The sequence below is a fragment of the Gorilla gorilla genome, chromosome 23 (assembly GCF_029281585.2).
Source record: "Gorilla gorilla gorilla isolate KB3781 chromosome 23, NHGRI_mGorGor1-v2.1_pri, whole genome shotgun sequence".
Classification (NCBI taxonomy): Eukaryota; Metazoa; Chordata; class Mammalia; order Primates; family Hominidae; genus Gorilla; species Gorilla gorilla.
The window spans coordinates 23152057-23170321 of NC_086018.1; the positions used below are offsets into that span (position 1 = coordinate 23152057).

Sequence of the window (18265 nt, forward strand, 5' to 3'; positions counted from 1 at the left end):
GGCCGGGCGCGGTGGCTCACGCCTGTAATCCCAGCACTTTGGGAGGCCGAGACGGGCGGATAATGAGGTCAGGAGATCGAGACCATCCTGGCTAACACAGTGAAACACCGTCTCTACTAAAAATACAAAAAATTAGCCAGGCGTGTTGGCGGGCGCCTGTAGTCCCAGCTACTAGGGACGCTGAAGGAGGAGAATGGCGTGAACCCGGGAGGCAGAGCTTGCAGTGAGCCGAGATCGTGCCACTGCACTCCAGCCTGGGCGACAGAGCGAGACTCCGTCTCAAAAAAAAAAAAAAATAGAAAAGAAATGTGAGTAAAGGCTGGGCACCCATGTGGCAGCGATGGGGCCAGTGGTAGGGATCTAAGAGCAACTCACTCTAGGACAGTGGTTAAGAAACAGGCCGGGTGCAGTGGCTCATGCCTGGAATCCCAGCACTTTAGGAGGCCAAGGTGGATGGATTGCCTGAGCTCAGGAGTTCGAGACCACCCTGGGCAACATGTCAAAACCCTGTCTCTAATAAGATACAACCACAAAAAAAATTTAGCTGGACCTGGTGGCGCACACCTGTAGTCCCAGCTACCGGGGAGGCTGAGGCAGGAGAATCGCTTGAACCTGGGAGGCAGAGGTTGCAGTGAGCCGAGATCACACCACTGCACTCCAGCCTGGGTGACAGAGTGAGATTCCATCTCAAAAGAAAGAGAAAGAAAGAAGAAAGAGAGAGAGAGAGAAAGAAAAAAAGAAAGAAAGAGAGAGAGAGAAAGAAGAAAGAAAGGAAAAAAAAGAAAAAGAAAGAAAGGGAAAGAAAGAAAGAAGAAAGAAAGGAAAGAGAAACAGCCAGGGGCCTTGAGAATAAAATGCACTCTCCATAATTGGCCTCCCTGGCCCTGCAACATCAGGCCCTGCCCACCTTGGCCACCTGGCACAGGCCCTATTTGTCACATGTCATGTTTTAGCTTTGTTAACCTGTTTTCAGGTCTTCTTGAAATACACCATGCTGGTTCCTTGTATATGGACCCTTTCTGCTTGGAACTGTCCCCCCGTCCTGTTCCCAGGTTTCCTCTTCTCCATCCCTGAGGGATGCGCTACCTCCCAGGAGCTTTTCTGAATGGCCTGGGCTGGGGTAGGTCCTCTTCCTTACACTCCCCTAGAACAGAGATTGTCACCAAGTGGATGCCCGACAAATATTTGTTGAATGAATAAATGGGTGGATGAATGAAGCCCAGACTCTGCCAAACCACCCTTCTTTACTTGTTCTTCCCCAGGCCCACTGAGATGTTCCTCTGTCTGCCATGCCTCAGGGCCTGACTGACCGTACCAGTGAACCCAGCGTACCCCTGGCCCTGGCAGCCGGACGGCTGATGCATGCAAAGCGGGCATCTCCTTGCCCAGCCGCCTGACCGCCCTGGCGTGGCCGAATCTGAAAGCTAATGACATTATTGTGCAGAGACACAATGTCTGCGGGCATTTGCTGACCCGAGCTTTGGTGAGAGCTTAATCCAGCATTCTCACCCTGCTTTTCGCAGGAGCACAGCGGTCACTCATCTTGGCACCGGCACTTCTGGGGAAGGTATAAATGCCACCTCCCGCTGGCCGAGCTTCACGGCACTCGCAGGGGCTGGTGTCACTGGTAAGATTGCCTCTCTTATTTGTCTTCCCTTCTTTCTTTCATCCTCACCCCTGTCGGCAAGCATGGGAGCACCCGGATTCTGACAAGTGACTTTGGGCAGAGACTTCAATGCTGTTAGCCTCAGTTTTCTTTTCTGGTAACTGGGAAGGGGGTTAAAAAGCCTTCTTTATTGTAAGGATTCAAGAGAAGTTAGGTGGATCATCCAGCACAGTGCCTGGCACACAGTGGGCATTGGGCAATGCTCTTTATTATTAATATTAAACAGACTATCAGCATCCTTTTTTCGCCAGTCGCTGAGGAGGAGAATGTAACTGAGGGTTTTGCAAGAATCAAACCAGTGACAGTTCAGCATTGTTTCTAGGTGGGTGAGTCAGTTTTCCTCCACATCTGCAATTAGGGGGCACCCACTCTGTGCCTAGCCTCTGGGAGTGCTAGGGGATAGGATGCAGCCACAGGTATGTGACAGGTCCCAGCAACAGGTGATTTCAATGCCACTAAAGCATGGTAGAAATGACTCTAATAATGCCACAATTGCTGCCATTTGCTGCATGCTGAGTGTGTTCTGGGACCACGGCCAAGTGCTTCCGGTTTTATACATTACATAATTGAATCCTCACAACCTGTTCACAGGTTATTAGACATCATTACTGTCCCCATTTTATAGAACAGGAAGTTGAGGCATAGGGAGAGGATGAGACCTGCCCAGAGTCTCAATTCTGGCAGGCAGCAGAGACTGCTCCTGAACTGGACCAACTGAGCTTCTTCAGTCTGTGAACACTCAGGATTGGGAAGTGATATGGCAGGACCTCAGGCACTCTGACAAGCCCAGAGGGCTGGTTTCTTGCGGGAGAGCAGTAGACTTGGCTGCCAAGGTGCTTAACTGCATTTCTTCCTCCTGGGAAACATCCAGTATTGGCCTTTCATGTGGAAGGGGCTTCTGGAAGCTGGCGTTATCTCTGAAGAGGGAGGCCAGGCTTCCTCTCTTACCCCTGGGGAAACACAGCCTGGTTTGACCACCCCTCCTGCAGGAAGGGGGAAGAGGCTGACAATTTTCCAGGCTTTTCTGATGCTCTCACTAGCTAAGGCAGGTCTACCCTGCTGCCTGCCACAGTGCCGGGATTTCTACCGTCGCACCCAGTTCTTCTCTTTCTTGTAATGTGGGTTCTGTATCAGATGATTTCACTAATGGGGGAGTAAAACCAGTGGCAGAGAAGAGAAATCTAGGTACCGGGATGGGGAGAGGAGTCCCAGGGAGAGGGTGGGAGAAGGAGCAGGGGAACAGGGAACTTTGTGAGTTCCTAAACTGGGCACCACCACACCACCAAATACAGCCAATGCATAGGTTTTGTTTGTTCCACACAATTTTATTTAAGAAATTACTGCATAAAGGCAGAAGTTCTGGGATTGACCCTTCTATATTCTGTGTGGTATCCATTGTCTGGGGTTGAGTGTTGGGAACCCACTTAGGACCTCATTTAAGCTCTAGTTTATTACCGCTCTCTTTCTTTGAGTAGACCTCGTTTTTCCGTCCTCCTGGAGCTGGCCTGGATAGAAATAAATGAAGCTAAGGACAGAAGTTGCAGTAGCTGCTTACGGACCCCACAGCTCTGGGAAGGTCTGAAACCAGGAGAAAAAGAATGTTTGGGGCCAGAGGGGAGTGGTCTCAAGGCCCCACAGAGTGAAAAAGCCAGTGGCCCCTCCAGGTCCTCACTGCTGCTTGCCATGTCTTCCAGGTCATTCCTGCACAGGACAGTCCACCATGGCCTCAGACCACCAGACCCAGGCGGGCAAGCCACAGTCCCTCAACCCCAAGGTGGGTACCTCTCAGAGGAGGGGGCATGCAATGCTCCTCTCCCAGACTTAGTTGCCCTTCTGTAAAATGGGCTTGGCATCTTTCTTCATGGGTACCCCCTCTCCACCCCTGCCCCTCTCTGGGACTCAGTCTCCTCTACCCACACAGTTGGGGCTGATTCTGAAAGTCCCTCCCCAGCCCATAGCTGGCATGCTGGGATTCCCAGTATCAGCCTCTGGCTTTGGAGACTTCAGTTTCTCTCTCCCTTACCTGTTTTGCCACACCCTATTGTCCACAGGGCTCCCTGAAACTGGAGCAGACCCTCATTCTCAGTCAGAGATGGGATTAGTAGATGGAAGGTGGGTGTGAGTCCTGGCTCTGCACCTGCTGTGTGATCCGGGCCAATTATTTGATCCCTCTGAGCCTCAGTTCCATCTCTATAAGAGGAGGAGTCAGATTTATTGCACAGGGAAGTTGTGAGAGCCAAAGAAACCAGGCTCAGCCTAACACCCGGCCTGGGGTGCGCATCCACCTAACACCAGCAAATAACGCCTTCTTTGATTTCTCACCCACCTGTCCACCCAAGGGCGGCAGGATCTTATCCCAACGTCAGAGGCTTGTCACACCCAGTCTGCCCTCAAACCTTTATCGAGGTGCGCCCACCTGACTGCCCTCCTGTGCCTCCCTGCTTTGGTAGCCCCGGGCACAGGTTCCTTCAGGAATGACCCCTTTGTCTGACTCAGTGCCTCCTGGGCCAGGGAAGCCTGAGCAGATGCAGCCCCTCACCTGCTCACCCCAATCTGTCCCTTTTGGGGCTTACTTTCCAGAAGAAGGACAGACAATAAATAAATGAATATATGATTTCCAGTAGTGAGAAGTGCTACAAACAATTGTAAACTAGGGGAAGGGGCTCCTGAGAGTCACAGTGGTTGTGTTAGCTCAGGTGGTCCAGGAGGGCCTCTCTGAGGAGGTGACTTTGAGCAGACACCTGGGTCAAGTGAGGAAGCGGCTATATGAAAATTGGGGGTGCCTTTGCCAGGCCGAGATGGGAGGACTGTTTGAACCCAAAAGTTTGAGGCCAGCCTGGGCAACGTAGTGAGATCCCATCTCCATAGAAAAATGAAAAATGGGGGTGAGGGTTGACGAGAGCATCCAGACAAAAGGAACAGCAGGCGCAAAGACTCCGAGGTGGGAATGAGCTGGGTGAGTTTGGAAAAAAGCAAGAAGCTCTGTCCACTAGACCTATAATGTGAGCCACATAGGTAATGCAAAATGTTCTAGCAGCCACATCATAAAAAGTAAAAAGAAATAGGTGAAATTAATTTTCATATTACATTTTATGAAACCCAATATATCCAAAAGATGAGCATGTTAATGTATAATCAATATAAGAATTATTAGGCAGATATTTTACATTATTTTTTCCATTCTGAATTTTCAAAATATGATGTGTATGTTACACTTATAGCACAGTATAAGTAATAATATGTACTAATTACATGTGCTCAGTAGCCATATGTTACTAATGGCTGCTGTGTGGGACAGTGCAGGCTTAAAGGATTGGATAATTTGTAAAATTCTGCCCTCTACTCTGTTGATTAATAACAACGCTATTGAGCTCCTGGGTCCTCTGAGCTTCTGGGCTTTCAAATGCGTGGAGAAACTGCCCTTCCTCACCTGCCTACCCCTATTCAGGTGGGCACCCCAGGCCTGCTACCTCAGAAACTGCATTTGATCAAGATCCCAGTGTTATGTGCACAGGTTAGAGTCTGCAAAGTGCTGCTTCAATTTCATCTGCATCAGACAAGTCTGGGCTTCAATTTCAGCTCTTCCACTTATTCACGTGGGATCTGTAGCATGTCTTTTAATTAACATAATTATGTCTCCCACAAGCAGCGCAAATACTATGTGCTAACCACCCACAAGCCCTGGTCTCCCAGGCCAGGGTAATAATAAACTCTAGCCCCGAACTTCCACATTCTTGAGTCCCCATTTTACAGATGAGGGACCTGAGGCCCAGAGTATTGAATTGCTTTTTAGGTTTGTGCAACTGGATGTAACAGAGGACACATTGGAGCCCTTGTCTCCTGACCCTATCTCTGGCCGAGTCAGTGACCGTAAAGGGCTGGGTCACTGACTGTAAAGGCTGGATTGAGCCCATGGAATTTGCCTCTAAGCCCTGTGCCTTTCCCTTTTTTTGTGTGGCTAATCCCAGGCCTGGGAGAGAGGGCTATGTTTACCCAGCCTGTGCTGACCATGTCGATTCTGTAGCTGCCCCGACTGAGTGTGCTGACCTGAGCCCATCTTTTCATGCAGGGGCAGTTTGCTGGGGAAGTGTGGCTGGAAAACCTCTGCCTCCAAAATTCTCACTGGAGGCCAGGCGTGGTGGCTCACACCTGTAATCCCAGCACTTTGGGAGGCCGAGGCAGGTGGATCACGAGGTCAGGAGATCGAGACCATCCTGGCTAACATGGTGAAACCCCGTCTCTACTAAAAAAATACAAAAAAATTAGCCGGGTGTAGTGACGGGCGCCTGTAGTCCCAGCTACTCAGGAGGCTGAGGCAGGAGAATGGCATGAACCTGGGAGGCGGAGCTTGCAGTGAGCCGAGATCGCGCCACTGCACTCCAGCCTGGGCGACAGAGTGAGACTCCGTCTCAAAAAAAAAAAAAAAAAAATCTCACTGGAACCATGAAAGGTGGCAGCTAGCCTCATGGTTAATGCTTGGATGTGGGATGTTGGGTGGGTCCCTTCACTTTGCAGAGCTTCAGTTTCCCTGATGGGGATCCCATGAGCCCCCTCCCTTGGGCTGATGAGAACATTAGGGTTGAGTGTTAGAATTTGCAACATGCTGCTTCCATTTCAGCTGCATCAGACAAGCCTGGGCTCCAGTTTCAGCTCTGCCACTTACTGGAATCTGTACCATATTTCTTAATTAACGTAATTATGTCTTAATTATGTCATAATTAGTTCTCCCACAAGCAGAGCAAATACTGTGTGCTAACCATTATGCTCCCCTGAATCCTTCTAACAAACAATATCACAAGGCAGTTTCTCTCTTTGTTTTTCTTTTTAAAAAAATTAGAAGTGGGGTCTTGCCATCTTGCCCAGGCTGGTCTGGAACTCCTGGGCTCAAGCAATCCTCCCACCTCAGCCTCCCAAAATGCTGAGATTACAGGGGTGAGCCCACCACACCTGGCCTAGGTTCTGTCTTTATTTCCCATTTTACAGACGGGGAGACTGACGCTCAGAGAGGAGAAATGCAGGCTCAAGGTCCCACGGCTGCTTATAGCCAGAGCCAGGGCTGTTTGATTTTATGTTTGATTTGTCACTCTGGAGGTGAACCCTTCAGCATCCTTCGGGTTCTCTGAGCTCCCTCCCCATGTCTACCACCCAGTTCTCACCCCTCTTCATCGTGATGAGGATCTGAGTCTCGCTTCCTGTTGCAGATCATCATCTTCGAGCAGGAAAACTTTCAAGGCCACTCGCATGAGCTCAATGGGCCCTGCCCCAACCTGAAGGAAACTGGCGTGGAGAAGGCAGGCTCTGTCCTAGTGCAGGCTGGACCGTAAGTACCTGGGTGGCCTCTCCTGGTCAGGGACTTTGGGTGAGGTGATCAGGTTGTGGAGTGGGGGAATCTATCCTTGCTCCTGTCTGCAAATCTGGGAACCAAGTTTTGGGGTCTGGCAGCCTTTGGAGATAATTCATGCTTTGCAGTCAGATAGAGTTGGGTTCAAATCCAGGTTCCACCCCTTCTGGGTTGTGTGGTGCTGGACCAGGACCTTCCCCCTCTGAGCCTCAGTTTCCTCCTCTGTAGGATGAGGCTAACCATGTACTCTGGGGATGAAGGGAGAGGGTCATGTGGAAAGCCTGATACAGAGGTCAGCCACTTCCTCAAGGCAGGAAGATGGACATAGTGACTGATGAAGCTTTTAGAACTGCCAATCTCTGGCTCCAGGAGTGCCCTCACTCCTGGGAGGTTTAAGGCTGGATGTTCCAGCTCTGCATCCACTCCTCCCTTCCCGAATTCTGACAATACTGGGTCTTTACAGATTTTTTGGCACACTTGGGGGCCAGGTCTCTATCCAAGAGAGAAGGGGAGCTGAATGGTTGGCTCACCTTATGTGATGTAGCTGAGCATAGTCCTGTGTGAGCCCACAGAGAGTCTGGAACACAAAACCACAGCTTCTCTGGCCACTCCTTCTCCGTAAAAGCCTCAGGATGTAGGAATGTCCGCTGGTGGCCAGTAAGTCAGATATGGCTGGAGATCCTAAGGTGGCCTATACCACACCTCAGGGTTCTCAGGGAATTTTGCAGAGTTCCGTGGCCCTACATGGGTCAGAACCTGAAGATGTGCAGAACACAGCTAAAGCAGTGGCCCTGCCAAGCCTTGGTCATCTGACATGCTCAGGGAATCTGTTGCATCCAAGAGAATCCCTTTCTGGATAGCTGAGATTTGACCGTTTAAGCACCACATCTGACTTTCAGCTGCCTTTTCAAACATTGTGATGAAAAAAATTTCCCAAAGAGATTTTACACTCTTCTGCTTTTTTAAAAAATATAACATTTAGTATTTTTATTAATTATCATTTATTTTAAAACTAAGAAGATGGTTTAAGGCAAAAAACCGTATGACTTGTATTCAGTACTCAGAAGTAACCATTATTAAGATTTTGGTATGAATTTGGATTTCTCTCTCTCTGTGTATGTGTGTGTGTGTATATATAATCAAATCAAACTTGGATCATACTAAACATAATGTTTTATTACTCACTTTGGAAACTTTACAAGGTAGCATGAACTCTCTCCATGTCATTAAATAGCATTTTATGTTGGTGTTTTTCAAAGTAGTTTGAGGAAAATTAGCATCAGATTCACAGAAGGGAGATGCTTTAAAATGGAGGTTCTTGGGCCCCACTTAAGCCCCACTAAATCAAACTGAGCTCTGGAGCCTGGAATCTGCATTTAACAAGCTTACCTGGTGATAGTTACACCAATTACATTTGAGAACCCACATCCTATGTCATTACTTACCATGGCTTTGTAACAGTCCATGATTGAATATGCCATATCCAGGTCCTGATTGTAGGATATTTAAGTTTTTCAGTTACTGGATATTATAAACAATGCCACAGTGAACAGACTTATTCAGATATCTGTGACCCCTTGACAACTGTTTTTGTTTGTTTGCTTGTTTTGTTTTGTTGAGACAGAGTTGTAGCTCTTGTCACCCAGGCTGGAGTTCAATGGTGTGATCTCAAGTCACTGCAACCTCCGCCTCCCGGGTTCAAGCAATTCTCCTCCCTCAGACTACTGAGTAGCTGGGATTACAAGCACGCACCACTGTGCCTGGCTAACTTTTTGTGTTTTTAGTAGAGACGGAGTTTCACCATGTTGGCCAGGATGATCTCGAGCTACTGACCTCAGGTGATCCGCCCGCCTCGGCCTCCCAAAGTGCTGGGATTACAGGCGTGAGCCACAGCGCCCAGCCCCTTGACAACTGTTTTTTAAGGACCCATTGCCTAAAAAGTAGAATTGCTGGATCAAGACTACTCTTCCAAAAGAGGACAATAAACACGACCTTCTCTTTTGTTAATGACTTAGATCATTCCTCTGAATAGCCATTATTGCACATTGCTGAAATGTTCGCCTCTGCACTGGTTGGTCCCAGAATGCTAATCATTTTGAGATTTGTGCCTTCTTCCTTCTATTTTCTGCTTTCCTCTATTAGCCATGCCCGACCTGAAAGCCATCCCTTCCTCTTTAATGTACTATTTTTCTTCTAATGTGGATCTACAAAAACAGAGTTTGGGCAGAGTCTAACAACAGGAACAAGAGAAGAAACAGATCCAAAAAGAGGGGCTTTGGGCACAGAGATGTTCTAGAGTCAGTTCTCAGTGGTGAAGGCTGACTGTGCATCTCTCTTCCTAACTTCACTTGCAGCTGTGTCATATTGATAGCTTGAAATCTGCCACAGTGGGAGCATTTACACCATGGAAATTGGCAAACGCTACAAATCAAGAGTGTTAATTTTTGTTTTGTTTTTTGAGAGTTGGCTATTAACTTACCAGCATACTATTGGCTTTAGTGCATGGCATCTATATATTGGTATTTGTTGCTGGGCCGTTATTTAGACTGCCTTCTTATTTCTTAACTGTGTTCCAGGTGGGTAAAGGCAGCACAGCACTGACTTCTAGATAACTGAGGGGATTTTGCACTTGGATTTGCTGTGCTAAGGTTTGGGTGGGGCTATTACATCTTGCCGGGCTGGGCAAGAGTGAACCCTAGGGGTCAACATCAGTAGCCAGGATTCTGCCATAGGAAGCTTGGAGTGGAACTGACCTGCCCCCTTTCTCTCTGTCTCCATGGGCAGCTGGGTGGGCTATGAACAGGCCAACTGCAAGGGCGAGCAGTTTGTGTTTGAGAAGGGTGAGTACCCCCGCTGGGACTCATGGACCAGCAGCCGAAGGACGGACTCCCTCAGCTCCCTGAGGCCCATCAAAGTGGTGAGCCCCCTGCCATCACCCTACTTCCTCTCTCTGCCCATCATCCTACTTTCTCTCTCTGCCACCTTGGAGCTGCAGGTCCGGGGACCAGGAAGGAGCCCACCCCTCTAGCACTGTGTCCCTTCTGATTGGTGAGGAACCTCCTCACTGGGTGACCTTGCAAAAGTCATTTTACTTCCCTGAGCCTCAGTTTCTTCATCTGTAAAATGGGCATATTGGTATCTACTGTCCTGAGGTTCCAATGTGCTTATTAGCTTGAGGGTTGTCACACTGCAGCTCCAGGGGGCTCCAATCACAAGACTATGAAATGCTCCAGAGGGCACTATTTACATTCTATTTTAGGTGGTTGGTGCCCACCCCCCACGCCCAAGGGTTGGGCAACTCCCATCGTTGCTCAATAACCAATAGCCATCAGAAACACTACAAGAAATTATGAGTTTGGGGCTGGAGGAGAAGGTGGTTTAGCTCTTCTTCAAGACTCGTGCCAGTGTGAGTTTTCAGTGCTTCTGAGATCCTGATTCTTACTAGTGTGTGAGAGTGTCAACTCTCAGGAAGGGGACAGGGCCCATCACTGCTCAGTTACACTCTCAAACCCTCCAAGCCCAGTCTAGCTCCTCCCAGGACCTACTGGAAGGTTGGAGAACACTGGACTTTGCACCCCACAGACCTGGGTTCCCAAGTTGGCTGTGCTGCTCCCAGCTGTGTGGCCTTGAGCACGTCATTTGACCTCTCTGTGCCGCACTTTCCTCATCTGCTAAATGGCATAAAAGGATTTTATGTCTGAGGGATAAGGGTTTTATGTTTAAAGGATTAGATGAGATAACTAAGGAAACTGTCATAGGAACAGGAGGATGGGAAGAGATGTAGAAATGAAGAAAAATCAAAATATCTCAGGTGCCTATTAGAGGCACAGTTAGCCTGTGCATGTGTGTGTGTACATGTGTGGGTGTGAACGTGTGTGTGTGCAAGTGTGTGCATGTGTACATGTGTGTGCGTGTGGGTGTGCGCACAAGTGTGGGTGTGCACGTGTTTATATGCATGTGTGGGTGTGCACGTGTGTGCATGTGTCTGTGCAAGTGTGCGTGTGTGCATGTGTGTGCACGCATGTGTGGGTGTGCATGAGTGTGTGTGCATGTGTGGGTGTTCACATGTGGGTAGGTAGGTAGATCGTAGCCACCATTTATAAAAGAGAAACTTGAGGAGGAAAAAATGATATTTCAGAATCAAACATTCCCCAAAGTGTTGCAGAGTGTCTGTTACATGAAAATGGCCCAGTAGAAACTTAACAAACGGCTGTGATCCAACAGCACTTGTCATAGACACGTAGTGGGTGCATTGGGAAGAGAGTGATGTGTGGGACATGCTGATCCCAACTCTGGGGCATGAGCATGGGGTGGGAAGGCCAACCCTGGGCCCCCTCACCCATACTCACTTCCCCCCATCCTCTGCCAATAGGACAGCCAAGAGCACAAGATCATCCTCTATGAAAACCCCAACTTCACCGGGAAGAAGATGGAAATCATAGACGACGATGTACCCAGCTTCCACGCCCATGGCTACCAGGAGAAGGTGTCATCTGTGCGGGTGCAGAGTGGCACGTAAGTGCATTGCCAGCCCTGGCTCACCCTGCCCCAGGAACTGAGACTCTGGGGTCCTAAGTCCTGCTCTGCCCTGTACACACTGGTGATCTTGCACACATCAGTGTGCTCTGCTGACCTCTGGCTTCCCACTGGAAAGTAAATGGGAATTCTCTGCCCATAGGTGGCTTACAGCCCCTGAATTTCTTTCTAGAGCTGCCTTTGGGGAAATGGTATGCCTATGGAGTAGAGAAACCTTGGCCTTAACCTCAGCCCCAGTGAGCAAGACATGTATGTCAGAGGGGCAAGTTGAGGCAGAGGGAGGATTAGGTTGAGGCAGGAGGGAAGGAATGAGTTGAGTAGTCTGAAAGCTATGAGAAGCAGGAGGACCAGCCCATGCTGCCTTTGACCGCGTGTGTCCCTAAGTTTGGGAACAGGAGGTGTCATTTTCCACTGAATCGAAGTTCCTGGGCACACCGACCCTGGCCATCAGCAGTGAGGGATTTCTCATGGTAAAAAATGTGGATTCCATGGGGGTCCACAGATGAGCTTTGGGCAGCGGTGTGCGGGAAACAGCTTATACCAGCTTGTAAGAACTTTTTTTTTTTTTTTTTTTTTTTTTATTGAGACGGAGGCGCACACTGTCGCCCTGGCTGGAGTGCAGTGGAACGATCTCGGCTCGCTGCAACCTCCGCCACCCAGGTTCAAGTGATTCTCCTGCCTTATCCTCCTAAGTAGCTGGGATTACAGGTGCCCACCACCAAGCTCAGCTGATTTTTTGCATTTTTAGTAGAGACAGGGTTTCACTGTGTTGGCCAGGTTAGTTTTAAACTCCTGACCTCATGACCTGCCTGCCTCGGCCTCCCAAAGTGCAGGGATTACAGGCATGAGCCACTGTGCCTGGCCTGGAACCGACTCTTAAATTTTCAGAATCTGTGTGAACTGGTTGACTAATCATTGGTAGCTTGAAACCAGCCACAGGGTGCATTTACAGCATAGAAATCAGCAAGTGCTACTAATTAAGGCTCTTTCCCCACAACAGAACCAATTTAGCCAAACATACTGGCTTCTCGGGGTTTGTGAAACTCCTAAAATAGTGTGCAAATTCTGTGCTTCTATTCCCCTTCATTCCCTCATTCATTCATTCATTCATTCATTCATTCATTCATTCATTCAATCTGTCAGTGCTGCCATATGCCAGGCATTGTGTTAGGTGCCCAGGGTGAAGGAGATTAAAGAGATCTGGCTTCTGCCCTGTATAGCCAACAGTCTAGAAGGGGCAACTGTTAATACTTTAAGAATCCACATGAATCTAAGCTACTTCCTTGGAGAAAAGATTCTTGAGCTGAGATCTCAAGGAACAGTAGGAATTGCAGGGGTAAAGAGGCCAAGGAAGAGCATCCCAGACAATGAGAGCAGCACGTGCAAAGGCCCTGTGGTGTGTGCATGGGGCACCTGGTAGGTCTGAGAAACTCTACAAAGGCCATGGTGGCTGGAATGCAGAGATGTGGGAGCATAAAAATGAGAAGTAGAGCTGGAGGTGTCCGCAGAGACTGGCCAGGCAGATCCTTGCAGGCCAGGCCTGTGTGACATTTTCTGGAGAGAAGACCAGCACTTTCATTAAGTAGCCCCTGGAACCTCTTTGGTCAGAAGGCCCCTGGAACCTCCCCCAACTCTTCTTTGACCTTGCAGCCAGGCTTGGAGGTGGGATAGGACTGGAGGGAGATGGTTCAAAGGCCTGGCTTATTCTAAGCTTCAGTGAGCTTAAGATATCACCCCCTTGCTCTGACCCCAGTACAGTACAGTACAGGCCTTCAGTCAAAATTTGCTTCAGGAGGCAGTGAGCTCCCCATCAAGAGAAGGAAGAAAGCAGAGGCTCAGTGCTGGAAGGGTGGGGTGGAAAGGGTGTCCTGCTTACCCTTGGGAAGTGGCAATGGTTGGGAGGCTTCACCCTTCCTAGTGGCCTATGGATGCTCTATCTCTCTCCCCTCGCCTCTCTCTCTGTCTGCTTCTCTTCCTGTCCCCCTGGTTCACCCTCCCATCACCTCTGGCCCTGCAGGTGGGTTGGCTACCAGTACCCTGGCTACCGTGGGCTGCAGTACCTGCTGGAGAAGGGAGACTACAAGGACAGCAGCGACTTTGGGGCCCCTCATCCCCAGGTGCAGTCCGTGCGCCGTATCCGCGACATGCAGTGGCACCAACGTGGCGCCTTCCACCCCTCCAACTAGTGCCCTCCCCACCATGCCTCCTTCCCAGGACCCAGGTCTGCTGCCCAGGAACCCTCCAGACCTCCCAGAGAGTGAATAAAGTGTGACTTGCAACTTGTCTGCTGTGGGTCTTTGATCTCCCCTGGCAGCTGGTGTGTGTGTGTGTGTGTGTGTGTGTGAGAGAGAGAGAGAGAGAGAATGACAGCGAGAGAGACATGAGAATCAGCAAGTACCTGTGCTAGGAGTAGGGCAACAGAACCCTTATTGAGTCTTACGGTTCTGCAGCTGCTTAGCTGTGTGACCTTGGACACAGTGCCCAACCTCTCTGAGCCTTTGTTTCTTCACCTGACTTGCAATTCCCTTGCCTCTGAGCGGCTGGCTTGGTTGAGCTCCTGAGCTACCTGTTACATGCTGGTTGCTGAGCACAGTCACTCTCAGGGGCATGTGATGGGTGCCCCAGTCCTTAAAAACATATCCACTGCCCATCAATCTCACATTATCACATTGTCCCCTTGAGTCTGGGAGTCTTTTTGGATCTGCAAGAGAAGCCAAGAACCCTGAAACCCCCACTCCAGCCCGGAGAGGTCAGAATGCCGTGTTTGTGAGTGTGATCATTCATTCATCATATGGCTGAGGGCAACTGTTAGTAATTGAAGAATCTACGCAACCTCTAAGCTACTTCAGTGAGGAAGAGACTATTGAGCTGTGAGGATCTTGGCTGTAGCCAGGCTCAAGGTGATGCAATGATCTGGGAATGAAGGCTGGGTTTACACTGCTGTTCTGGGGCACTGGCCAGGGACAGAGGCTCAGGCAAGTCCTTTTGCCTTCAGAGCTTTGATGTTTCTACTCAGGAAGATGGGAGAGAAATAGTACCTTCCTAACGCGGTTGCGATGGGGCTGAAACAAGATGCTGCAGGCCTTCTGTCTTTAGACTCAGCTTTTGTTGGTTAATTTGTAGAGCAAATATCCGCTTCCTGGGTACAGCCTCTTGCCACTTTGTTTTTGGTATCTCTTGATGACATTTTAAATTTTAATGTGGTCAAACAGCAATATTTTCCTTTAGGGTTTATGCCTTTCAAATCTCCTTGAAGAAATTCTTTCTTTCTTTTTTTTTTCCCCCCAAGACAGAGTCTTGCTCTGTTGCCCAAGCTGGAGTGCAGTGGTATAATCTTGGCTCACTGCAACCTCTGCCTCCCGGGTTGAAGCAGTTTTCCTGCTTCAGCCTCCTTAGTAGCTGGGATTACAGGCATGCACCACCATGCCTGGCTAATTTTTGTATTTTTAGTAGACACGCGGTTTCACCACATTGGCCAGGCTGGTCTTGAACCCCTGAACTTGTGATCCGCCTGCTTCAGCCTCTCAAAGTGCTGGGATCACAGGCATGAGCCACTGCCCCTGGCCAACCTTGAAGAAATTCTTTCTAATCCCTGGTTACAAAGAAATTCTCCAATATATTTTCTTCCCCTAAACTTTTAAAACTTTTGCTCTTCACATTTGCGTTCTTAATCCCTCTGGAGCTGATTCTTGTATGTAGTGTATGGTAGAGATTCAGTTTCTTTTTCTTTTTTTTTCCACTTTGGACGTCCAGTGTCCTAAAATCATTCATGAAGGGGTCCATTTCCTGCACTGTGGTGCAATGTCACCTTGCTGATCTATCCCCTTCCCCACAGGTGGGGTGATTTTATAGGCCCTCCACCCCCGGGCCTCCTGTGGCCTGGAATGGGGGCTGCACAGCAGGAGGTGGGGATTACAGCCTGAGCCCCGCCTCCCGTCAGACCAGTGGCGGCATTAGATTCTCATAGGGGTGCAAACCCTATTGTGAACTGCACGTGGAAAGGATCTAGGTTGCATGCTCCAATGAGAATCTAATGACCCCTGCCCACAGCCCGTGAAAAATTGTCTTCCACAAAATCGATCCCTGGTGCCAAAACATTTGGGGACCACTGCCCTATAACATGATTCTTCTTCAGGAATGTTTTAGATATTCTTGCCCTTTCAGGACTCCATTTAGAAGCATCCCCTCACATTTGGAAAAGTGGAAAACCTTGTTGAATGAGCTGAAGTGGTTAAAATGATTATCATAAAGGTAGAAACCAATAAGTGCTCCATATACACCATGGAATACTATGCAGCCATAAAAAAAGAATGAGTTCATGTCCTTTGCAGGGACATGGATGAAGCTGGAAACCATCATTCTCAGCAAACTAACACAGAAACAGAAAACCAAACACCACATGTTCTCACTCATAAGTAGGAGTTGAACAATGAGACCACATGGACACAGGGAGAGGAACATCACACACCGAGGCCTGTCAGGGGGTGGGGGACAAGGGGAGAGAGAGCATTAGGACAAATACCAAATGCATGCAGGGCTTAAAACCTAGATGACGAGTTAATGAGTGCAGCAAACCACCATGGCACATGTATACCTATGTAACAAACCTGCACACTCTGCACATGTATCCCAGAACTTAAAATATCAAAAAAAAAAAAAAAAAAAAGGCAGGGCAAGGTGGCTCATGCCTGTAATCCCAGCACTTTGAGAGGCGGAGGTGGGCAGATCATGAGGTCAGGAGATCGAGGCCATCCTGGCTAACATGGTGAAACCTCATCTCTACTAAAAATACAAAAAATTAGCCGGGTGTGGTGGCGGGCGCCTGTAATCCCAGCTACTCGGGCAGCTGAGGCAGAAGAATTGCTTGAACCCAGGAGGCAGAGGTTGCAGTGAGTCGAGATCGAGCCACTGCACTCCAGCCTGGGCGACAGAGTGAGACTCCATCTCAAAAATAAATGAATAAATACATAAATAAATAATAAGTTAAAAAAAGAAACCAGTAAGTGCTCAATAAATGTTACTATCATCTATTTCTTCATTCATTCTTCAACCAATACCCACTGAGTGCCTATTTGGATACTTGGCTTAGTACCTGGGTGATGAAATAATCTACAGCAAACCCCCATGGCACTAGTTTATAACAAACCTGCACATGTATCCCCGAACCTAAAATAAAAGTTAAAAAAACAGAATCTGCACAAGTCTAAGCTACTTCCTTGAGGAAAAGACTCGAGCTGAGATCTCAAGGAGGAGTAGAAGTTGCAGGGGTAAAGAGGCCAAAGAAGAGTGTCCTGATGACAGCGGCACGTGCAAAGGCCCTGTGGTGGGAGGAGCCAGGTAGCTCTGAGAAACTCCACAAAGGCACGGTGGTGGCTGGAATGCAGAGATGGGGGGGCACATGGAAAACCCTGTTAAAGTGTTTAAAATGATTATCATAAAGGTGGAAATTAGTAAGTGCTAAATAAATGTTATTCTCGTCCGTTTCTCCATTGATTCTTTAATCAATAGCTATTGAGTGCCTGTTTCACTCCTGGAACTGGGCAGAGTAGGGATACAAAGTAAAACAGATTCCCTGCCCCTAGAAGCTCTCACTGTGGGGGGATTGTAATAGTTTGAGAGTAGAGCAATGGTGATTATTATGGGTTGAATGAGAACCCCCCAAATTCATATGCTGAAATCCTAATCCTCAATACCTTAGAGAATGTGACCTTATTTGGAAACTGGGTCATTGCAAGTGAAGTTTTTTTTTTTAAGCGATAGCGTCTCACTCCGTTGTCCAGGCTGGAGTGTGGTGGCACAATCATAGCTCACTGCAGCCTCCAACTCCTGGGCTTTCAAGTGATCCTGTTGCCTCAGCCTCTGGAGAAGCTGAGACCGCAGGCGTGTGTGATCACACCTGCTAACTTTTTTATTTTTTATTTTATGTAGAGATTGGGGGGTGGGGGGGTGTCTTACTGTGTTGCCCAGGCTGGTCTCGAACTCTTGGCCTCAAGCAATCCTCCCGTCTCCACCTCCCAAAGTGCTGTGACTGCAGGTGTGAGCTACCATGCCCGGCCAAATGTAATTAGTTATTTTAAGAGTAGATCACACTGGAGTAGTGTGGGCCCCTAATGGAATGTGACTGGTGTCTATGAAAACGGGAAACTTGGAGACAGCCACGCACACAAGGAGAATGTCATGTGAAGATGATGCTGGGGTGATGTTTCTGCAAGGCAAAGAGTGCCGGAGACTGCGGGCCACCCACCAGAAGCTAGGAGAGAAACACGGAGCAGATTCTCACTCGCAGCCCCCAGAGGGACCCCACCCTGCCAAAGCCTTGACCTCGGATTTCCAGCCTTCCCGGTGACTTTCCTAGAGAGTGCCCTGTCCGTCCTCGCTGGCCCTTTCTTCCCGTCCTCAAGGCGACACTTCCCCTGCAGCCACCAGGTGTCAGCAAAACGTCATCCTCGGGGCTTCTGGCCGGGCGGCCCGAGCTGCGCAGGTCCTGATTGGAGGCAAGCGCCGTCAGTCACAGGCGGGCAGCCCAAGCTGGGCGGGGCCTCCGCGCCTCGCCTCCCTCAGTAGGGAAACTGAGGCTCAGAGGGCCTGGAGCTCAGTCTTGCCCCTGGGCCGCTGACAGTGCCTGGGCAGGCCTCTAGAGTCCCGTGTCTTTCTGCAGCCTTGCTTTCCAAAACTTGTTGGGAGGGGGAGAAAAAAAATCAAATCCACCAACCATTCTTTGC

The 18265-nt window shown here is 49.1% G+C and overlaps 1 protein-coding gene across 1 annotated transcript; it reads left to right on the forward strand.

The window, feature by feature from the left end:
• The first annotated feature begins 1497 nt into the window (after positions 1–1497).
• LOC109024534 (beta-crystallin B2) lies at positions 1498–13826 on the forward strand. Its single transcript, XM_031005612.2, has 6 exons — positions 1498–1627; positions 3361–3440; positions 6868–6986; positions 9792–9924; positions 11380–11522; positions 13561–13826. The coding sequence occupies exons 2-6, from the start codon at positions 3387–3389 to the stop codon at positions 13727–13729; spliced, it is 618 nt and encodes a 205-aa protein (XP_030861472.1). The 5' UTR covers positions 1498–1627; positions 3361–3386; the 3' UTR covers positions 13730–13826.
• The last annotated feature ends 4439 nt before the right edge of the window (positions 13827–18265 follow it).

What these genes read in the sequence shown, in the direction of transcription:
- LOC109024534 (XM_031005612.2), top strand. Translation starts at nt 3,387, where the DNA reads ATGGCCTCAGACCACCAGACCCAGGCGGGCAAGCCACAGTCCCTCAAC. An exon ending in CACAGTCCCTCAACCCCAAG is followed by an intron (nt 3,441 to 6,867) that starts GTGGGTACCTCT and finishes TTCCTGTTGCAG; the next exon opens with ATCATCATCTTCGAGCAGGA. An exon ending in CCCTGAGGCCCATCAAAGTG is followed by an intron (nt 9,925 to 11,379) that starts GTGAGCCCCCTG and finishes CTCTGCCAATAG; the next exon opens with GACAGCCAAGAGCACAAGAT.